The 22942-nt window shown below is 41.7% G+C and overlaps 1 protein-coding gene across 7 annotated transcripts in view; it reads left to right on the top strand.

The window, feature by feature from the left end:
- The window catches only part of LOC111870505 (zinc transporter ZIP14), a 78022-nt gene that overhangs the window by 11101 nt on the left and 43979 nt on the right, over positions 1-22942 (top strand). Inside the window, exons 1-2 of one of the 7 annotated variants that reach the window (XM_023862848.2) lie at positions 19367-19565; positions 21167-21253. The exons of 1 other annotated variant lie outside the window; for it this stretch is intronic. In XM_023862848.2, the coding sequence (XP_023718616.1) occupies positions 21248-21253 (6 nt within the window). In that variant the 5' untranslated portion in view covers positions 19367-19565; positions 21167-21247. Of the gene's footprint in view, positions 1-19366; positions 19566-21166; positions 21315-21334; positions 21341-21790; positions 21966-22942 lie in introns of those variants that run through there. 5 more of the 7 variants (XR_004513677.1, XM_023862849.2, XM_033753868.1 and 2 more) reach the window with 5 other exon arrangements.

Genomic DNA, 22942 nt, shown 5'->3' with positions numbered 1-22942 from the left:
GATAATTTATTCTCACGTACTTTGTATTTAGTTTGTGAAATTCTGTGCTTTCAATAAAACTCATATACCTAGAGTTATTAATTTCTCATTTTATCCGGCCCGTTGAAAGTGCTTAATTACCTAATGTGGCCTGCGGTTCGAAAAATTTGGAGACCCCTGGTCTAGATAATGTGGAACCCTCAACGTCTAAGAACCCTATGGGCCTCCATGGTCTGTTACAGGGATAGCTTTACCTTACCTTTCTGTCTACGCTTTTCACCTGCACACTGTCACTGAGGTGAAGAGTGTTAGGCGGCAGTGTTCGCTTCTTTTAAGGTACTGTCTGGGCGTTCCCCTGGAGAAACTGAGGAAACGATGAAGGAACTTCGGTCAAGATCAATGTCGCCTTTAATTTTTGTGCTACGTGAGTGGATAACTGAGTAGTCCGAGCGTTTTTTTTTTAATTCAGAGCGTCCACTGAGTAAAAATTCTTGTGTTTTTTTTTTTTTTTGTGAAGCACTTGCACTATTCAAATCCGCATTCAAAGTCAAAGTCACGTTCCGACTGACGGTCAGTCAGTCAGTAAGTCTTGGTTTCGAGCGTCATCTGGAGCTCATGACCAGATATTTATTACTGTTTGACAGTTACGGTTTTGTTTCTGTGAGGCGCCCACTCTGACGAGAGGACGGGTCTGTCTTTTGTATATGCTGCTGGTCCTTGCCAGCGCAGTCTCTCGGGTCCGAGTCCCTTGGGACTCGTGACCATATTTTACTGTCTCGGATTTAAGACTTCCCTTTTCGTCGCCTCCTACGACTCGCAGGCTAACGGTGCAGGTATTCGACACCGCCTCCACACGGTTGGGCCACATTAATATTTTTGACTTAGAATATAAATAATGCAGTTATTATACGTATTGAAATTCGCATAATTGTGTAAGCATTGTAGAATAATGGTGACCGCCTCTGTGGTCTAGTGGTCAGGGTTCCTAGCCACAGATCCAGAGGTCCCGGGTTCCATTCGCGGCTCTACCAGATTTTCTGAGAAGTAGTGGGTCTGGAACGGGGTCTACTCAGCCTCGTGAGGATAATTGAGCTATTTCAAGGAAATAGCGGTTCCGGTCTAGAAAACCAAAATTAACGGCCGTGGGGATCCGTTGCGCTGACCACGCGACACCCTCTATCGCAAAAGTTGGCACTATCTTCGCCGGGAAGCGGCGGTCGCTGGGCCGGTATAGTTCGCTTGCGGACTACAGGCCACGGAGTTTGTTTTGTTTTGTTCTGTTCTGTCTAGCGGTAACATTCTAAACTTATGTTTAAGAGTTACTCGATTTTTAATTCCGGGACACTGACTATACTGACTGAGGTTCTTGGCGATTTTCCTCAGTCCCTCCAATCCAATATCGGGATAGTACATCGATTACTCCATGGCCAATTCCTTACAAATTCTTTTCAATTCATTGTTCATCAGTCATCCCACCGTTCGACGCGATGTAGTCTAGATACGGAAAGCGTTGTGAGAAACATACCACCCACCCACTACCTACTGACTTAAAATATTTTTGATGTTAGATTGTCCTCTTTAAATAGTTGTCTTATTCCCTGACTTTACTACCATTATCCTTCAAGAGTCAATTAATCGTTGCTTGTTATGAGGCCTTGAGATATGATTCACTGTGAAAGTTTGTCAGGTGCCGTAAACTGGAGGTTTTAGCTCGGCCGGTCTTCTACTGTACATGGCATCAGATTCTGTGCTTGCACTGATATTTAGGTGGGCACATATAACACATCCCTCTAATAGAACCCACTTGTAGGACATATAAATATTAATGTTGATGAGTTCATGGGTCATTCCGTGTTGAGGGTCGTGGCCCATAATTTGTCACGACAGAATAAGTGATTGGGACTGCAGTGTTTGCTGGCCTCACAATATGTGTAGAAACGGCCATGCATTTTGCCGAGGGGGAACTGGAAGAATGGAAATTTGAATTTGGTGCAACTATTGCTGCAATTTATGTATATGTTTTGTTGCGCAGAAGAAAACTTGGTTAAGAGTGGTGTGGTTGTTTGTTTGTTAGGAATTAATACATTTCAGTGTAATCTAGTAAGACCCCCTCTGTGTTCTAGTGATCAGAGTTCCTGGCTACAGATCTAGAGGTCCTGGGTTAGTTTCCCGTCGCTACCACTTTTTTCTCAGAAGTATTGGGTCTGGAACGGGGTCCACTCAGCCTCGTGAGGATAATTGAGGAGCTATTTCAAGGAAATAGCGGCTCCGGTCTAGGAAACGAAATTAACGGCCGTGGGGAACCGTTGCGCTGACCACTCGACACCCTCTATCCTCTAAAGTTGGCACTAACTTCGCCGACAAGCGGCGATCGCTCGATCGGTATAGTTCGCTTCCGGGCTTAAGCTACGGAGTTTAGTTTTAGTGTAATCTAGTAACTTGGCTGTGAGTTATGTAGATCCTGTACTAGAGAAACTTTCTTAACATTTTATGGCTACAGTAAAAGTTGTCCCTATGCTTAACTGATTACGCATTACGCCATGAAGACGTATGGGGGAGTGGAAGTGTAGATCCACTTTAGGATAGATTTTCTACACGTTTAATGCCGCTATAAAGCTGTAAAAACTTCTCGTGAAATTTCGTTTCTGTTAACTATCAGCATGCAGTTAAGTATTTATTGTGTGTGAAACAAATAGGCCGCACAAATTTCTTTTTGTTTTGAGAGAGAGTGCCTTATCCGAAGTTAAGTTCACTTGCTGTATACCGTATTCTAGTATAATTTTGCATATTCGTTGTCGCGCAGCCAGTGATCTAAGCGATGATTGTCTAGAAGCGCATATCGTAGTTTCGGTGCTGTCAACTTGAAATCGGAACATACATTTTTATACAGGTTGTCTGATTATTACGTGCTGTGTTTTACAGGACGATTTCTTGGACATCAGGGCAAATGCAGACGTTTATATGAATGCGCACATTGAAGGCCTGTTATTTTAGTTCCAGCTTCCATGGTCACATCTTAACTACTTCCTGAGTTAACGGCTTGCGTATATGAATAAAACAAAAGAGCAACACTAATTATTTTTTTTATTTTTATTGTCTTAAAAGCGATTTTCGAAAAGGCCTCGATATCCAGGAACACATAACTCAATTCTACGTTAAAATGATGCTCGTAAGGTTTAGAAGATCCCGGATGTCTTCTTTATTTAACTTGTAAAATGTAGAATTAGACGCCGCAGTTCCCCTCTAGTATAGCTGTAGCGGCATACATCTTGGTTTTCCAGTATCCTCGCAGAAAAGCACAATAGACCACTGTAGGTCGCGGTGCAAGGGCCGAGGAGGCCTACCCCTCATACATTCATTCATCCTCGCAGAAGAAAACCGTAAAGGTTTAAGTCACGTTAGTGTGTAGGTTAGGACATTGGCTTCATGTCCGGGACCAATTCGCAGTCCACTTTATTTTTTGATAGCCATAGATGTATTTTGGACCGCCTCTGTAGTCTAGTGGTTAGAGTTCCTAGCTACATATGCAGAGGTCCTGGTTCGATTTCTGGCGCTACCAGATTTTCTGAGAAGTAGTGGGTCTGGAACGGGGTCCTCTCAGCCTCGTGAGGATAATTGAGGAGCTACTTGAATAGAAAAAGTAGCGGTTCCGGTCTATAAAACCGAAATTAGCGGCCGTGGGGATCCGTTGCGCTGATCACACGACACCATCTATCCGTAAAAGTTGGCATTAACTTCGCCGACAAGCGGCGGTCGCTCGGTCGGTATAGTTTGCAACAGGCCACGGAGTTTACTTTTTTTAGTTTTTAGTTCTGCAGTAATCGCCTTCACATCTGGTGTCAACACGAAGGTGCTTCACGACATTGCGATCGTGAAATGCGTCAGTGGCAGTCCTAGAATTAGCCTAGACGCTGAATTGGTCGGGGACGTGAAGCTCCAGTTACCTGGTCTGCTACATGCTCACCTGACTTGAATCCCCTTGATATTTTTCTGTGGGAATACTGGAAAACCAAGGTCTCTTCCGCTGCAATCGATACGAGAGAGGAGCTGCAGCGTTGAATCCACCACTTTGCAAGTGAAATAAAAAGCACACCCGAAATATTCGGAAGCTTCATGCTTCTTTTTATGTGATAAAGATCACGTAGGGACTTTCGAACTCCTGATGTAAGAAAGTAAAAATGAAAAGGTTATTCATGGAGCTATTTCGGCTCTTTTCTTCTTATATATGCAAGCCGTCAAACTCTGGAAATATAGGGTGAGCCAGAAGTTACTGTGCGCATACCATAGACGATGATTATATACAGAGTGTCTCTGTACATTAATACATTTTTCGTACTAAAGTTACAGCAAATGTTGGAAATGACCCCCACATGCTTGTAGACAAGCAGGTTCTTGTTTGCGCAGATGCGACTGTTCAGTCGGAGGGATGTTCCTGATGAAACTTGTGGTTGATTCCTCACTCCAAGAAGAATGTGTGTTTGTAAACTGCGCCTTTCAGTACTCCCCAGAGATGATAATCAGGGGGTGTAAGATCCTCGAGGTTCATATTAGTATAAATTTTTATATCGTAAGTATACCTTCTATGACCGCCTCTGTGGTCTAGTGGTCAGAGTTCCTGGCTACAGATCCAGAGGTCCGGGTTCGATTCCCGGCGCTACCAGATTTTCTGAGAAGTGGATCTGGAACGAGGTCCACTCAGCCTCATGAGGATGATTGAGGAGCTATTTCAAGGAAATGGCGGCTCCGGTCTAGAAAACCGAAATTAACAGCGGGGGGATTCGTTGAGCTGACCACGCCATACCCTCTATCCGCCAAAAGTTGACACTAACTTTGCCGACAAGCGGCGGTCGCTCAGTCGGTGTAGTTCGCTTGCGGACTAAAACCACGGAGTTTTTTGTTTAAGTATACCTTCTATAATGCAACAATAACCTTAAATAAGAGACACTGAAAATATATTTAATACGCTAAAAATGCTTGTTAAATACTTTAAAATGTCATTAAGACACAGAAGTATATTTAGTACACTAGAAGTGCTTGTTAAATACTTTCAAATGTTTACAGTATTATATTTAAGCATCCTGTTGCACTCTATACGATATATGACATAAACACCGTCCCAAGTGCAACAATTTATTGTAGTTCTTTTGTCTTGCCCTCTTCTACACTACATGTTTCGGCCGCAAACGACCATCATCAGGTGTATACACTTACATAGCTACTACACTGCACTTAGTTTAAAATTTAAAACCACGAGTCTTCCCAATTGTTCTTTTCGTCGTTACTGACAGGTTTGCGGCCGAAACATGTAGTGTAGAAGAGGGCAAGACAAAAGAACTACAATAAATTGTTGCACTTGGGACGGTGTTTATGTCATATACTTTCAAATGTCATTAAACTTATATATTCATTTACACTTTTAGTGTCTTAATGACATTTATTGATATTTTCAAGTATTTAACAACCACTTTTAGTGTATTAAATATATTTTTAATGTCTTAATGACATTTAATGATATTTTCAAGTATTTAACACGCACTTTTAATGTATTAAATATATTTTTAGTGTCTTTTATTTAAGGTTGTTGTTGCATTGTAGACTGTAACTTATGATATGAAAATGATGCCATAACGCAACAGGATTCTGAATTATAATAGTATAAATTGGTTTACTTACTTTAATATTCAGAAACCACCGTATAACCTATGGCATATAATAATGAGACGGCATTTATACAAAAACTATCATACTGAAGCTGTCATTATATGCTGTCGCTGGCTTACCTAACGACCTCCTAGCGACTGTCATTGATGTGGGAAATATTCTCTAAGATTCTAATGATATGAGGTGCTGTCGCATGGCTGATAATATAATTATCTTCCGGCGCGGCCTTAGGAAAGCATTTTATGCATCAATTCGTTTACTTTGTTTCTCGTATCTTACGTAAGGCATTATGAGGGGTTACACGTCTTTCCTTCGTTTGTGTCATTGAATAAATGCGATATGTGTTGTCCTTTTGCATTAACTTCGTGAATAACCACGTCCTCGACACGAATTATTTGATCATTTTCGCTATATTCTGACCAGATGCACGTAACTGCAAAATGAATTTCTGTCCTTTCTCAATCTAGTATACTATCAGATGTGTTAGTTTAGTGAATATCGTTTACACTGCTTCATTTTCGTGTTCGATATTCCCATGCGATTGATGACACAAATGACAGTTCCTCTTCTTGTAGAATTCCTGCAATGTGTCTCGAACTAGAGGTCTCTCAGCTGTAATGTGTAAGTTCGTCATTCTCCACCTCTCCCAGCACATCTTTATTTCCATTATGTGATCTGTATAAAGGCATGCATCCTCCTTCCGCATCATTCACCCTGAAGATGGCAGCTGCATTTTACTCCCAAACGTTGGAACAACTTAAATATACGACGCTTATAAACCCCGAATACACGACGGGCCTCGAATTTGTTAGGGTTTAATTTTGTAATAACCAGTCAGATCCCAGTTAAAAATCAGTTGCGAATCGTTAATAGCTTTGAAATTATATTGACCGCCTCTGTGGTCTAGTGGTCAGAGTTCATGGCTACATATCCATAGGTTCCGGTTTCGATTCCCGGCGCTAACACATTTTCTGAGAAGTAATGGGTCTGGAACGGGGTCCACTCAGCCTCGTTAGGATAATTGAGGAGCTACTTGAATGGGAAAGTAGCGGCTCCGGTCTAGAAAACCGAGATTAACGGCCGTGGGGATCCGTTGCGCTGATCACGCGACACCCTCTATCCATAAAAGTTGGCATTAACTTCGCCGACAAGCGGCGGTCGCTCGGTCAGTGTAGTTATCTTGCGGACTACAGGCCACGGAGTTTTTTCTCATCTTTAACATGCGTACCGCTTGTCCCGCCCGTCTCGCCCTCTTTGATTCGAGCACCATGATGATAGTTGGTGAAGATCACAAGTATGAAGCCCCTCATCATAATTCACTGATACTGATTTTATTGCTCATACGGTATATTGGGCCGAGTCACAGTGGCCAGCAATGTATAGTCATTTATCTGTGCATATCTTATGGTATGTATTGTCACATGTACGAGTAACTCGACGGGGTTTTGGATTGGTAATTATATTTATTGACCACTTAGCTCGTAATTACACTTAATTATAGCACCATCGCTGATCTCGATAACTTACAAATCACTAGAGCACACAGGCTGGTTTTCTCTGTCTGTTACAGTTTCCACTAGTAATTTCCTGGTAACGGCTTCTAACAGTGGAGATTCTTGAACTTCGCTGCTAAAGCCCTGTTTGAATGGCAGCTCCCACCCAACTCAAAGTCAAAGTTACTATTTTGCTGGAATCGTTTCCGTGGGGACGTTTTGTTAGTGAAGGCGTTACCCAGTAGCGGCTCTGGTATATTTGCTGATCCGCGGTCGTTGCCTAGTCACGACTGTACACCCTACAGTATCATGACTAGATGCTCACCAGCCCCACGTTGAAATAAGTCGTCTGCATGCGTATTGCTGCTAGGTTATGGATGATGGTAGTATAGATGCGTAGACGACTGGCGCATGGGGTCAGACTGTCGAGTCTTCCTCTGCAGTCTGAACAGTTGTTATTTTCTTGACCTTGCATCCTGTGAAACCATCTTTCATATGAGACATCGTAGGAGCGATCCAAATATTTGCCATTGCAGTTAGCTTTACGACTTTTATGTGTCAGTGTCCATTTAAAGAAGTGACAGGAGGTTGGAGAAAACTGCATAATGAGGAGCTTCATAACTTGTACTCTTCTCCAAGTATAATTAGAATGATCAAGTCAAGGAGGATGAGGTGGGCAGGGCATGTAGTACGGATGGGGGAGAAGAGGAATACATATAGGATTCATCCATTCATCAGTAATCTGTCAGATGACAGGTCCACAGTCTCTTCCAAAACAATTCTTCCACCTAAAGCGATCTAGAGCTTTCTCCTTCAAATGACAGTATCCTCTTCTGTCCCCAAGGTCATCCAGCATCTTCTTACGTCTTCTTCCTCGCCTTCTGGTCACTTCTATCCGCCCCTCTATCTTTCTTTCAATAACTTCTTTTAGAAGGCAGTTACTGCTTAAGATATGACCAATCAAATTAGCCTTCCGTTTTCTTATTTCGTGTAGGATATTCCTCTGCTCACTGACTCTAATTAACACTTCTTCATTTCTCACATAATCAGTCCAACTGATCTTCTCCATCCTTCTCCAACACCACATTTCGAAGCTTTCCAGGTGTTTCTGATCTACTGCCCTAATTGTCNCCCTGTAGCACAGTTTCTTCCTTAGCCATTAACACAAGGTCATCTGCATATTTCAGAGTTTGAATAATTTGCCCTCCTAATTTGAAGTCTCCAAGCCCATCCAGAGCTTCCTTGGTAAGTCATTCGCTTTGCAAGTTGACATATAGGATATTGGTGGGAAAACCAGAAAGAAGGCGACCACTGAGAAGACCAAGACATAGGTGGGTGGACAATATTAAAATGGATCTGAGAGAGATAGGATGGGATGATATTGATTAGATTGATAGATAGAGACCAGCGTAGGGCTCTTGTGAACACGGTAATAAACCTCCGGCTTCCATAAAATGCTGGGAAATTCTTGAGTAGCTGCAGATTTGGCTTCTCCTCAAGAAGGGCTCAGCTCCATGAGTAGGTAAGTAAGTGTCCATTTAAAGCATTTTAAACAGAACCCTGTTCAGTAAAGTTGGCTGTAAGTGTCGTTTGGCAGTAGAGACAAAGCCAAGTCGGTGAACTCGTTCCTCGAGCAATTTATATTTATTATTATTTTAGTGTTATATTTGTTTGTTTCCTTATATACATAAATGTGTTTTTCCTCCAATGTTTACCTTTAATTAGTCTCTGACTTTCATCTACACTGTGCTGTGTCTGTAATTGACCTTGCGGCTGTTGGCTCAGCACATAAATAATAAAGAACTGAATTGAATTATATTCTAGAAGAACAGTATTTGGATACTTGAGATCCATTTGCCTACAGGACAAATTAGAGGATATTGCACTTTTAGTATAAGCAGTGCACCAAGATTTGGTTCTTCACCTTAATATTCTGTTGTTGGAAATTACGTAGGTTTGGGGGCTATTTAATGAAAACGAGAATGCTTACCTTGACATACATGTATTCGGTTAGGTTTTTAGGTTGTATGGTAAAAATGTAAAATTGTCCCTGTGTTTAACCTTGAAGGCGTATGAGGGGAGTGGACATATATAGATACACATTTTCTTGACCTCGGCACTAGCTGGAGGTGAGTGGTCATCTTCGTGCCCCTGCCGCTTTACGCCCAGGGAACGAGTCCCTCGTACCCACTGGATAAGAGGCTGGGTGAACCCCAGGGCCAGTCTGGACGACGTGGAGAAGAGAAAATTCTTGACCCTATCCGGACTCGAATTCGGACCCCTCGGTCGACTAGTCCGTAGCCCGTCCCTATACCAACTACGCTATCCCGGCTCCCAGGTTGTATGGTATTTTGGTTTATTCTTTCTGTTATTAAGTGTGTTGTTTGTGGTTTGAGTATTAGTGTTTTCCTCTTATGAACTTAAGGTCTTGTCAAACACTGTAATGAGGGAATTATTATTATTATTATTATTACTGTCATCATTATCATCACTATCTTTATTGAAGTAAAACATCCTTATTTTGTTCTTATAGCTGATATGAAAATTTCGTTGTATTAACTCTATTGATGACTGCCTTCTCTTGCAGTCAAATATGAACTCTGCACACAACTGGCGTGCTCTTAACCATATGACTCGTAATGTTGACAAAATAAAAGTTAAAGAAAGCTGTCTTCTGGGATGTGGAGCCGTGTAGAAATTGTGTTAACCGACGTTAACCTTCCCCCGAAATGTCGGTTAACACGGCGCCACATCCCAGAAGACGGCTTTCTTCATAGTCACCGCCATGAAAACCTCAAATCTTTTTTTTATTGCTAGTGGGGTGGGACTAAGTCCCTTTTACTGCGGCCACTTCTGGCCTATTGTACCAGCCCCAGATGATAGGTGAGGGTGATTGTGGAGCAATTGGTGGAATGGAGATTGGCAAGGGAAACCGAAGTACTCGGAGAAAACCTGTCCCAGCGCCAATTTGTCCACCACAAATCCCACTTGACCAGACCCGGGATCGAACCCTGGCCGCCGCGGTGGGAAGCCAGCGACTAACCGCTTGAGCTATGGCGCAGCCTAACCTCAAATCTTACAAAATAGAAGTTATTTCTTTTTCAAAAAAAGAAAAAAGGTAGCGCGCTGTCTTTTAACTCTGTTAATATGCGTGGAGATTGTATTAAAGACCTTGATGTTTTTTCTTGACTCTAAACTGTATTTCCACCAACATGTTGATTATTAGGTTCCTCGTGCTATGAAGTGTTATTCCTAATTTGAACTTTTATTTTCCTTTTCTTCATTATATGAGTATATAAAATTTTGTTTTCTTTATGGAGGTAATCTTATTTTACATGGCAGTGGCAGAAACCGAGAACAGCCGACATGTATTCAGATTATTACAACTTCTAAGTGACAAGTTGTTGCTTTTTTAGCACTTTCTTGACGGGCACTAGTGCACATATACACATAAGTAATATTTTTCTAATAAACACCATTAAGCAAAGACGAACTTACACAATTGATAGAAATTCGACTCCGAGGGCAGGATGCAAGAATATTAATTACCAAGTGCAGCTTATTAGAAGCTCTTTCACACTTTCTCTTTTCCGCATTTTATGCGGGGTTGCGTTCTAAAGACGGCCAATCCAACCCAAAGTCGCGTATAGTCAGAAATACGCTTTTAAATTAAATCGCCCGTAAAGTACATGCTTTTGTACATACCTTCTAAAATGCATGAATATAACGTATCTAATAAAGAGTACATATAAAAGTCCTCGACGACTGCCGCCTTATCGTCGAGAGGGTTGCGCAACCACAATGATCCCGAGAGATATGCTGGCGGGAGCGTAAGCTCCTGGTAGGGTTACTCATGCCAGGCAGGTGAAAGTGTAATAGCCAGACGAAATATAGTCCGTAGTCCTCTAGGTTGGAGGTTGGGTGAGGGGCTAAGGACCCCACCCCGGCAAAAATTACTGTTACCAAACCATGTGAGAGGTCAAGACCCACACAGGGTTGTAGCGCCAGTAAAGAAGAAAATGTTATATAAAAGTAAAATGTACAGTAATTTTATTATTAATTATATAAAATATTCAAAGACATAAAAATGAAAGAATACAGGAGGAAAACAGTACACTTGGTGGTAGTCGGGGTTTGGTGTTGATCCAGGAGACTGAGGGACAGGTTTGGGTGACGGAGAGCGAGTCTTAGACGAACCACCGGCGCTATTTAAATTATTATTATTTATTTATATATTTATTTATTTTGCGGGCGCATATGGTTGAATTCGCGTAAGTTAAATGCGCGTATGATGCAACTCTGTCATATTTACGTTTTAACCCTTTAATTTTTATAATAAATCAGACATACAATGATTAGAATACCGGGTTTATTTAACAAGTTGTTGACACAAGTAACAATATCACGCAAAGAACTCACGCTCAGACATTTTTAAGTTTGATTCACAAATGAATGTTAAACAGGACACTTATCTGTAAAGTGGTAAGGTGTACATGGAAATGAAATCTTCGAAACTTCAACTATATTTAGTGAACTAAATGCTCTATAGAACCTATTAATTGCATGAGAAAGTTTACAGTTCTAAAAGCAAGACTTCACATAAGTGAAGCAATGGCAACTGGCAGAAGAAAAAAAGAAAACACCAAAAATTTGAATAATGATGACACTAAATGTAATGCTACCCATACGAATTTTTCGCGAATATCATTTTTAGTGGCAAATTCCTTGTGGGAAGGCCCATCCGTTTAACATAATTATAATTATAATTGACCAATTTTCGATCCTAAGACTTGTGGGTAAACACGTTTGATAACTGTTAGAAAGGAAATCTGTCGTGAACAAGTCGCCTTTTTTGTGTGTAGGTACTTAACAGGTCAGAGAGGTATCATATTAGCAACACAAATCTCGAATTATGCAGCGAATTTCCTGGCGTAATCTAAGTTTTCTGTTAAACTTAAAAAGAAAACTCCCATCTGATCGGGGTTTGGTAGATCAACCCATGCTTGTTTAGCATCTCTAATACTAGCTACACTTGTAGGATTCACGAGCCACTTGACGCGTCAAGTTCCAGCGACATTAAAAAGATGCTCGTCTTCTATCCAAGTAACAGAGTTGCAATGGCGAGAAATCATGCCAATTTAAATGACACAGTAATGTGAGCAGAACGTCGGCAAATGACTACTGAAACCCCACATAACTACGCTAGAAATTACTGATTTTATCTATATTACAGAGTTCAGTGAATTAAAATGAAATAAAAAAAATTGAAGTCTGTGCGACAAACTGAGTTCATATACTAAAGTTCCTTCCCCTTCATATGGGTAAAAATACTGTTAAATGCACACCCATTGCTAGGCAACGAGTTGGTAAACATGTTCCTGCGAAGGCAGATTCTTGGTAGTCCGTTGCTAGGTTACGCAACAACAGAGGAATATCCGTATACATTCTTACGGCAATGAATACAGGCAACAGTAGAAAAACTGCCTTTTCTATGAGTTAACACTCTACTTAAGAACGTGATAATAATATAGAAGAAATTCTTTTCTATGCGATCTGCGCCAAGCAAACGCACGGAACAATAGGACGTCTGTTGCTAGGCAACGAAGCTGTAAATATACACCTTTAAGAAAATAAAACGGTGTTTTCTATATCGTCCGTGCGGAGCCTATGTAACGAAGACCATATGTAACTTAGATTAGTGCAGAATGCAGTGCAGTGTATTGTAGAGAGTCCAGAAGAGTTTTAGTTGAGTTCCAGGGTGATTGAACAAGAAATGGCAAGAAGACTTCATAGTGATTTGAAGTTCTAGTTTCTGTGTTTGAGATCCGTTGCCAGGATACGACTAATAGAAACTGAGAATCCTAGTGCGTGTGCAACAGTGAACTGGAAATTGTGTAAATCAGCGATAGCTCCGTATTAATTGTAATTAAGAGAGAGTGTGTGTGTGTGTGTGTGTAACTGAAGTGCAATAAATCAAATCATCCGAAATTTCCCTTGGCACTACAGCCCCAGTGGGCCTAGGCCTACCTCTATGAACTTCTCCGTTCACTTCGGTTTTTCTAGATCTTACACATTCGGTAGGACTCCTTGGGCGGGTGATAAGGTCTCTACGTGTACACAAACACAGAAAATCGCAAACAAACATTCATGCCCTGAGTGGGATTCGAATCCACGATCCCGGCTTCCGAGCGAGCGAAGACAGTGCATGCCAGAAATAAGTTTGCATGGGTGAAATCCTTCAAGAGTCTTGTATTAATTAACACACAAACACAGCTTGGTTATAGTTTTGAATTATGGGAAAATAGATTTTCGTTGCCATGGAGATAATAAGAAAGAGAAACACGGCGGAACATGTTGAACGACGGCACACAATGACGGAATCAAATGTGGATTTGAAATAACGAAACGCCGTTAATGCATTAACGGTTTAAAGTAATGATGTATCCGCATCTATCACCATGCATTTATCTTCAAGCGCAGAGTATCGACAAGCCTTTTGCTTGTCATTTAACTACGTTATCAGTTTGTTTCTTGCTAGGGGTTTATTTTTGTCGTAGTGAGCTTCCCCCCCCCCCTTATATGAACCCATGTTTACCGGGACAATTGTTAAGTGCTTTTTTTTCCTTTGTTTCCTTGGCTCTACAGCCCCAGTGGGCCTAGGCCCACTTCGGTTTTTCTAGATCTTACACATTCGGTAGGACTCCTTGGGCGGGTGATCAGCTCGTCGCAAGGCCTCTACCTGTACACAAACACAGGAAAACACACACACAAACTAAACATACATGCCTTGTGTGGGATTCGAACACACGATCGCGGCTTCCAAGCGAGCGAAGACAGTACATGCCTTAGACCGCTCGGCTACCGTGACCGGCTTGTTAAGTGCTTAAACACTGTAAAATAAAAGTACCCTGTGCCTTGTTCACTTGCAGTGTTATGCTGGTCTCTGTCATGGAACCCTCTTGTCAGTATTACATACATTTGTTCAGTTTCGGAACTGAAATATCAATAAAAGTTCATTTGAAGCGAATATATGTGACTCATAGTCTGTCGTTATGTACTGATAGTTTAATGTAATTATGGTTCCATGTAGGGTTACTCGGTAGCGTAGTTGGTTGAGGCATTATGGCTACAAGCCGCGGGGTTGCAGGTTCTGTTCCCGATGGGGTCATCATATTTTTCAATTGACCTTATCCTTCCAACCGCAGTATGGCCCTAGGGTCGACTCAGTCTCTAACAGAAATGAGTACCAGGAATATTTTTTGGGGTAAAGGGCGGCCGGCGCATAAGGCTGACAACCTCATCGCCATCTGTGAGCCGATTGCTTAGAAAATGTGGGATCCTCGACGACTCGCAACTCTGTGGGCCTCCACGGCCTGTTACTGAGATACCTTTACTTTACTTTCTTATGGTTCCAGACTTGTGTTGTAAATGTTTGAACTATTTCCGTGAACTTGTCTCTTTATGCATGAAAGGTTCTGTACCAATAATCAAGATGTGCCGGATCAGATTCTGGTTTTTTTGCAGACTCCTCGGTCTCCTGTGGCCCTGTGCTTTCCGTCTTCCTAGACTTAAGCGTGAACCGTGACATAACAATCGAAATGCCTGGCATCAAATCAAGGATGAAAGCGTTTCCAAGCAATCTAATTTATTAATCACAAATACAAATAAACGAAAAGTTGACAAAATTGGCAGACTCCTCGGTCTCCTGCGACCCTGTGCTTTCTGTCTTACTAGACTTAAGCGTGAACCGTGACATAACAATCGAAATGCCTGGCATCAAATCAAGGATGAAAGCGTTTCCAAGCAATCTAATTTATTAATCACAAATACAAATAAACGAAAAGTTGACAAAATTGGCAGACTCCTCGGTCTCCTGCGACCCTGTGCTTTCTGTCTTACTAGACTTAAGCGTGAACCGTGACATAACAATCGAAATGCCTGGCATCAAATCAAGGATGAAAGCGTTTCCAAGCAATCTAATTTATTAATCACAAATACAAATAAACGAAAAGTTGACAAAATTTACGAATAACAATTATTTTGTTGTAAACCAGGAAACCTAACGGCCACATACAGCGCCCATGATGCTTGAGAATAACAATTTGGAGCCAATACAGACTAACTCACGGACGTTGCCGTTTTGTTAGCTGTAGAGGAAGGACAAGAAATACCGACAGCATTTTGAAATGCATGGCCCAAGATGAATTGTAGATGCACCTTCACCGTCCAGTCGGTCCAGTCCTTCGTGTGTTCGTGGGATAGTGGTCTTCGCTGAACTAGAGCGAGCCTCAGGCAAGGAAAGAATTGTGCAAGGGGAAATAGGTAGTGTTAACGCATGCGCAGCGGAACATAACGTAAGCATGTTGGAGCATGCGCTATCGATGGTTTTCGTACATATGTCACAACGCCTTATAGACGGTAGTGGTGTGCTTCGTAGTAGTTTTTATTTCTCATGGGGTGAGACTGGGTCCACTTGGCACTGCAGCCACAGTTTGGTCTATTGTACCAGCCCCAGATTACGATAGTGATTGTGGAGAAATCGGTGGAATACGAATTGGCAGGGCAAACCGCAGTAGTCGGAGAAAACCTGCCCCCAATGTCACTTTCTCCACCACAAATCCAACATGACCTGATCCTGAGTCGAACCCGGGCCGTCGTGGTGGGAAGCCGGCGAATAACCGAGATCACTGTGGTCGCGGTGCAAGGACCAAAAGGCCCCACCACTTGTATAACCTCCGGAGCTATGACACGATATGTTTCGTAGCAGTTTGCTGGAAAGGTTAGCCCGAACGTTTTCATCCTTGATGGAGTGTGGCAGAAGAGAATCACCAATCAGATTACTGTATCTCCACCGCTGATTACGTTATGGAAAAATATAGATCTGATTAATCAGATTGTTTCAAACTGACATCGTGGCATATCTTGGTGCCTCAACTTACGCAATTGTATGAAACATACCAGATAACTCCCAGAGATAAGATGCATTACCATAACTGAGGGAGATTTTTCTTCAAATCGTCTTTGCAGTTGTATTTCACCTTGACTTGGGCCCAGCTTCTAAATGGAAATTTTACTAGAAAAATCTATATGTATATATGAGAGGCAACCATTTTCATAAATGGTCAGAACCGTGAAAGAGATTTAAATTATAAATATTACTATTTTGTTGATTAACTGATTGATTGAATGATTGACTGGTTCGTAACTAATTATTAGGCATTGCATCACTCATTAATACACAACTTATAACAATTTACTGCGCACAGGATCCATTAAATCAAATTCTATTAATTCAACAAACTCCATGGAGCCGAGCCCTTCTTGAGAAGCCTCCAGTTGCTAAGCTACTCAAAAATTTCCCAATATTTTGTGGAATCCGAAGGTTCATAACTGTGTTCACAGGAACCCACTACTTATCCGTATTCTGAGCCAGATCAATTCAGTTCATACCACCCAATCCTATCTCTCTGAGATTCGTTTTAATATTATTGCCCCACCTACATCTACGTCTTCCTAATGGTCTTTTTCCTTCTGGCTTTCCCACGAAAATCCTCTATGCGTTCCTGTCCTCCCTCACGCGTGTTTCATGTCCTGCCCATCTCACATTGCTTGACTTCATTATTCTAATTACACTTGGCGATGAATATAAGATTTGTAGCTCCTCATTATGCAGTTTTCTTCAAGAGAAAGTGTACTATAAGGTAAATTACATTATTAAGGTTCACCGACTTGTAGACACAAGACAGCCTAGCGGTAACGCTTCAGATTTCTATTCGAGAGATTCTCAGTTCGAATCTTGGTCGGGATTTCCAAGCATTTTATGGAACCCGAAGGTTCATCACCGTGTTCACAAGAGCCCTCCACTGGTCCATATCCTGAGCCAGATCAATCCAAAATATCCCATTCAATCTCTCTAAGATCCATTTTAATATTGTCCACCCACCTACGCCTTGGTCTTCCCAGTGGTCTCTTTTCTTCTGGCTTTCCCACCAATATCCTATATGCATTCCTCTTCTCCTCCATTCGTGCTACATGCCCTGCCCACCTCATCCTCCTTGTCTTGACCATTCTAATTATACTTGGAGAAGAATACAAGTTGTGAAGCTCCTCATTATGCAGTTTTCTCCAACCTCCTATCACTTCATCTCTCTTCGGTCCAAATATTCTCCTCAACACCCTGTTCTCAAACACCCTCAGTCTATGTCCCTCCCTTAATGTCAGAGACCAAGTTTCACACCCATACAGAACCACAGGCAAAATTATAGTTTTGTATATTCTTATTTTTATGTTTTTGGACAGCAGACGAGAAGACAAAAGGTTCTGGACTGAATGGTAGCAAGCATTGCCCGAGTTAAATCGCCTCTTAATTTCCTCCTGAATCAGGTTTTGATTTGTAATCGTCGTTCCCGTTGTCGGTCTTATTACTAAGACTTTCCATGACTTTTCTCATTCCTTCAGGCAAATGCCGGCTTAGTATCTCGGTTAGGCCACGACCGCTTCCATCGACTTCGTGGTTGTTCATTTGATATCCTATGATCGGACGCAGTGTAGTATCGTTACTGACAGACTTGTCGATACTCTGCACTTAAAGATACGAGAACTGCTCCGCGCCATAGCTCAAGCGGTTAGTCGCTGGCTTCCCACCGCGGCGGCCCGGGTTCGATCCCGGGTGTGGTCAAGTGGGATTTGTGGTGGACAAAGTGGCGCTGGGGTAGGTTTTCTCCTAGTACTTCGGTTTCCCATGCCAGTCTTCATTCCAACAATTGCTCCACAATCACTCTCACCTATCATCTGGGGCTGGTACAATAGGCTCGAAGTGGCCGCAGTACAAGGGACTTAGTCCCACGCCACTAGCAATAAAGAAAAATAATACGAGTGCTGTAAGCACCATGTTCGGGCGCAGAGATCTGAGCTGTGACCGTGGCTTTGGTTGATACGCCACGTCTTTCTCCAGATTCATCATTTCATGCTACATGACGTCATAACTTAATTGTCATACCGGTTTACGATTTGAAGCTTTCACGGCGAATGAATGCACTAAACTCTTCTCGGACGGCGATCCGTGTCAATGTCGAGTTACAAATCAGCGTTTCAGAAAATGGTTTTTAACTCAATATTGACACGGATGATTGGCCGAGAAGGTTTTAGTGCAGGCCTACCGATTGTTCAGATTTTTTTTTTTTTCGAAGCAATACAGAAGTCAGAAATGCAAATACCGAACATCTTGGTGTAAGGAGCGGTTACTAATATCTTGGTTTTCTGCTGTGCCGCGAAATGAATGTTAGCCCATAACAGTATCCTGAAACAGGCCACTTCGTTCCAGATTCCTTCCAGTCGTTTGGGTCCTGTTGCTATGAAGAATATATGTAGAACCATATCTTAAGACCACAAATATAATTAGAATGATGAAGTCAAGGAGGATGAGGTGGGCAGGGCATGTAGGACGAATTGGGGAGAAGAGGAATGCATGTAGGATATTGGTGGGAAAGCCAGAAGGAAAGAGACCATTGGGAAGACCAAGGCGTAGGTGGGTGAACAATGTTAAAATGGATAGGATGGGATGGATTAGATTGATCTGGCTCAGGATATGGGCCAGTGGAGGGCTCTTGTGAACACGGTAATGAACCTTCGGGTTGCATAAAATACTGGGAAATTCTTGAGTTGCTGCACAATTGGCGGCTTCTCAAAAAGGGCCCAGTCCCATGAATGAGTGATCCCAAGACTACAATTGTAAATGTGGTTAGTTCACCGTGCGTGGGCATTGTCAGAACTCTTTCAGCGCATCGTGATCTGTGCAGAGAGCATATCAGTAAATAATGTGTCTTTATGAATAAATAAGTTGTAAATTACCACAACGTGAACGGAGAAGTTCATGGAGGCAGGCCTAGGCCCACTGGGGCTGTAGTACCAAGGGAAAAAAACTACCACAACAAAATTTACATCGTATACTCTTACCTGGACGCTTCTAATTTCATAGTTTCTGGTATGTTGTAAGAAAATATGTGACGACGGTTTATATAACGTGCTTTCTCAAAATTTTGTATGTTTCGTTGAGATCATTGTGATATCCTGTATCATATTGAACGCTACGATCCTTGATACATGATGGAGCGGAGTTGGTGGACAGAACTATGCCCGCCTCGCTGCTTATTTGCATAATTGTCACTAACTTTGCTTGTGAGGGCTGCATGTAATTGATGCTTAGTAGGGATCCTTGTTCTGTCTACCAGCAGTAAGCATAAAGGTGCCCAGTCTAAGTGAAAGCGACGTTTGGAAACATTAGCCGAAACCTACTTTAAATAATCTAACTTCCTGTGATTTATTGTAGTCTGATTGCGAAAAACAAGTTTTCTCGTGTCTAATGGTGTATACACTTGGATGTATGTTGCAGGCGTCTTGTGTACAAGTATAATTCGTGCACCATAATCTGAGGTACTATCTTTTCTCAATTTTCCTAAAGGCGCGTCCACATTACTCGTGCTCGTGCTCACCAGGCTTGTGCTTGTCGGGAGACTCGTCTGGCTTTTACTTGTGCTCGTAAATCTTCATCCACATTACTTCAGTTGCTCGCCAGGCTTCGGCGCGTGAGGATCCATATATTTACTCGTAGTGTGTATAGGCTGTAGTCGTATTTTAATTTATTGGCTATAGTTTTTAAATTAAAAATTTAAAATTTTCTTGTCTCATGACTTGTCATATCGTCCACATTACTCGCGAACATAGCAAGTCACACGAGCACGAGTAATGTGGACGCGCCTTAAGGCTGCTCCACAGAATTACGAGGAAGTAACCATTCAGAATTATCTGTTTAAGTTCGTAGTATTGTCATACGGGGATCAGAGTGCTTCCCCTAAAGCAGTAGACATATCAGCGACACAATTCGCCCAATAGAATAATGTGTTCTTTAATATTCTTAGGTATTCATAGAGTATTCCCTAGCTCGGATTTTCCATTGTGTTCCTCAGTGCATCAAATTGAATTTTCTGTCGAGGAAAATTGAATGATCTTCATATTTCACTAGTTTGAATTCCCGAATTTAAACCGATTTGGAGAATTTCATGTGGGGGAGTTCGTCAGATAGGACATAATTTAATTGGGGCGGATCCTGAAAGGAGGCGACATCTGAAAATCGAATAGGTAAAGGGTATTCTGTGCTTAATGCTATCCAAGAAAGATGTTGGTCATAGCCATCAGTACTGGCACAAAAAGAAGTACTTTCTCTGATAACGATCTGCCAGCAGTTTATCTCTTTATTACAGTTTTATTCATATCAAACAAATTACATTTACTTAATGAAGACATGAACATATCCGTGATATAATAAATAATTAATCTCTTTGTTTAATATACTGGCTACCCATATAAATCCATCCTGGAAATTTAACATTCTTCCGCTGAGAAAATGTGAATTCATCTCCCTCTCTGGTCTGCAAACAGAGTGATGAACAGTAAAATTTACATGTACTGCATAATCCATATTTATGTTTAAATTTTTATTTTATTGCTAGTGGGGTGGGACTAAGTCCCTTGTACTGCGGCCACTTCTGGCCTATTGTACCCAGATGATAGGTGAGGGTGATTGTGGAGCAATTGGTGGAATGAAGATTGGCAAGGGAAACCGAAGTACTCGGAGAACACCTGCCCCAGCGCCACTTTGTCCACCACAAATCCCACTTGACCAGACCCGGGATCGAACCCGGGCCGCCGCGGTGGGAAGCCAGCGACTAACCGCTTGAACTATGGCGCGGCCTATGCTTAAATTAGTCAATATTAGTATTGCTGCAAGGGGAAATATGGTAATATGTTTACGGCTTAGTGTCTAACTTTAGAAATGGGAGAATGTCAAGGAAACCCTGGACACAGCTACTTTACCATTAACTTCTTAATATCTCGAAGTTTGTAAATATTAATAAGTTTTCGTGTGTGAGATTATCGATAGAAAGGCGGAGGCATTTTATTATCACGCAAGGAACGTTTCAGTTCGGTTATATATATATATACGTGCTAATAGTAAGGTATTTTTCTTTTTCAAGGTTGTCCCGGTACTTAGCACCATGCCATGATGAGACGTGGCCGAGTGGAGGCAAAGCTTCACGTAGTAATCTCGGCACTAGATGGAGGTAATGGTCATCTTCACGCTCCGGACGCTTTATCCCTAGTACCCATTGGATAGGAGGCTAGGTAGGCGCAAGTCACCTGTATTTCTGGTGAGATCTTGTTGATTATTTGTGAACATTTGTTAACTGCCATATTTGTTTAAGAGTCGATAAAATTTACCCCGTTTTATTTTGATTTATGGTGCATAACTTGATACAGCAAACAATTAGTTGGGAAAATGAATTGGTGTAACTTCCGCTTTAAAAAAACTCGCGCAGTATGTGCTCGTACATTAATGGTAACGTGACCGAAATAGTATGCTGATTTCATATTAACTTTAAGCTGATGGAGGTAAATGTGAAACAGGCGATAGTACCGGAACCTTTGCCCTTCCTCCCCCACCCACAACATCTTTGACAGTTTGTACACTAGTGCTAATTTATCGAGCCCGAAACAGGAAACGTTTGACCAATCTTCAGAAATATGAACACTCAACGGAGTAGTTCGTGCCTTTTGCGTTAACGCTGCTATCCGTCTTCTCACTTGAGTAATGACCGCAGTGAAGCCAATGTCACTACAGAGACAGCAAAGTAACGACGATCGCAGAAATTTCATAACACGAGGACAGAGACAGGAGTATGAACATTGATATCATTACAGTACTTTTGTAACACTGGGAGCAGAGAGCACTGTGCTGGCAATGCTTCTAGCTTTTCGAGTGGAGTAAGTAAACAGGTTAGTCCGTTTTCTTGCCATACCTATATAGGACGTGATAAGTGTGGTCATGCAATCACTGGCGTCAGTATTATTAGTTTTCTTTTATTGCTAGTGAGGTGGGCCACTTCTGGCCTGTTGTACCAGCCCCAGATGATAGGTGAGGGTGATTGTGGAGCAATTGGTGGAATTAAGATTGGCAGGGGAAACCGAAGGATTCGGAGAAAACCTGCCCTAGCGCCACTTTGTCCACTACAAATCCCACTTGACCAGACCCAGGATCGAACCCAGGCCGCCGCAGTGGGAAGCCAGCGACTAACCGCCTGAGCTATGGCGCGGCCTTGTACGGGCGTCAGTAAATCACAAAAAGCGCAAGTACACTTATTCCGTGGGATCCATCTTGTATTAAATTAGGGTACGTCGGGGCTTCTTCGGTTAATGGAAGCTGTTTCATTTAAGCTAACTGATTCTTGCACTGCACAGTAAGTGATCTTCTATACCAAGGGTCTCCAAACTTTTCGAACCGCGGGCCACATTAGGTAATTCAGCACTTTCAACGGGCCAGATAAAATGAGAAATTAATAACTCTAGGTATATGAGTTTTATTGAAAGCACAGAATTTCATAAACTAAATACAAAGTACGTTAGAATAAATTATCATATATTAATCACAACAGACAGCAGCGGCAAATGCTCATATTTTAATCACAAATTATAATTAACAATTAATATGAATGATGGAACTCTTTTTACATTCTTAAAATCTGATTAAATTGAGGTTCAAATTTTGAAACGCTATCACAAGTAGCGACTTTAAATGTTCATCAGATAAATTTGCCCTGCATTTCGACTGGATGTACTTCATCTGGAAATAAGTTTGTTCACACAGATATGTCGTCCCAAAAATGGAGATAAATTTACAAGAAAATTTCTTTAAATTTGGAAATTGCTCAGAGTTCAGAAATTTATAAAATTCGATCAAATTTCCTTCCTTGTAT

The sequence above is a fragment of the Cryptotermes secundus genome, unplaced genomic scaffold (assembly GCF_002891405.2).
Source record: "Cryptotermes secundus unplaced genomic scaffold, Csec_1.0 scaffold51, whole genome shotgun sequence".
Lineage (NCBI taxonomy): Eukaryota > Metazoa > Arthropoda > Insecta > Blattodea > Kalotermitidae > Cryptotermes > Cryptotermes secundus.
Note: the sequence above shows the minus strand (reverse complement) of the source record. Positions and strands in the feature narration are given on the sequence as shown.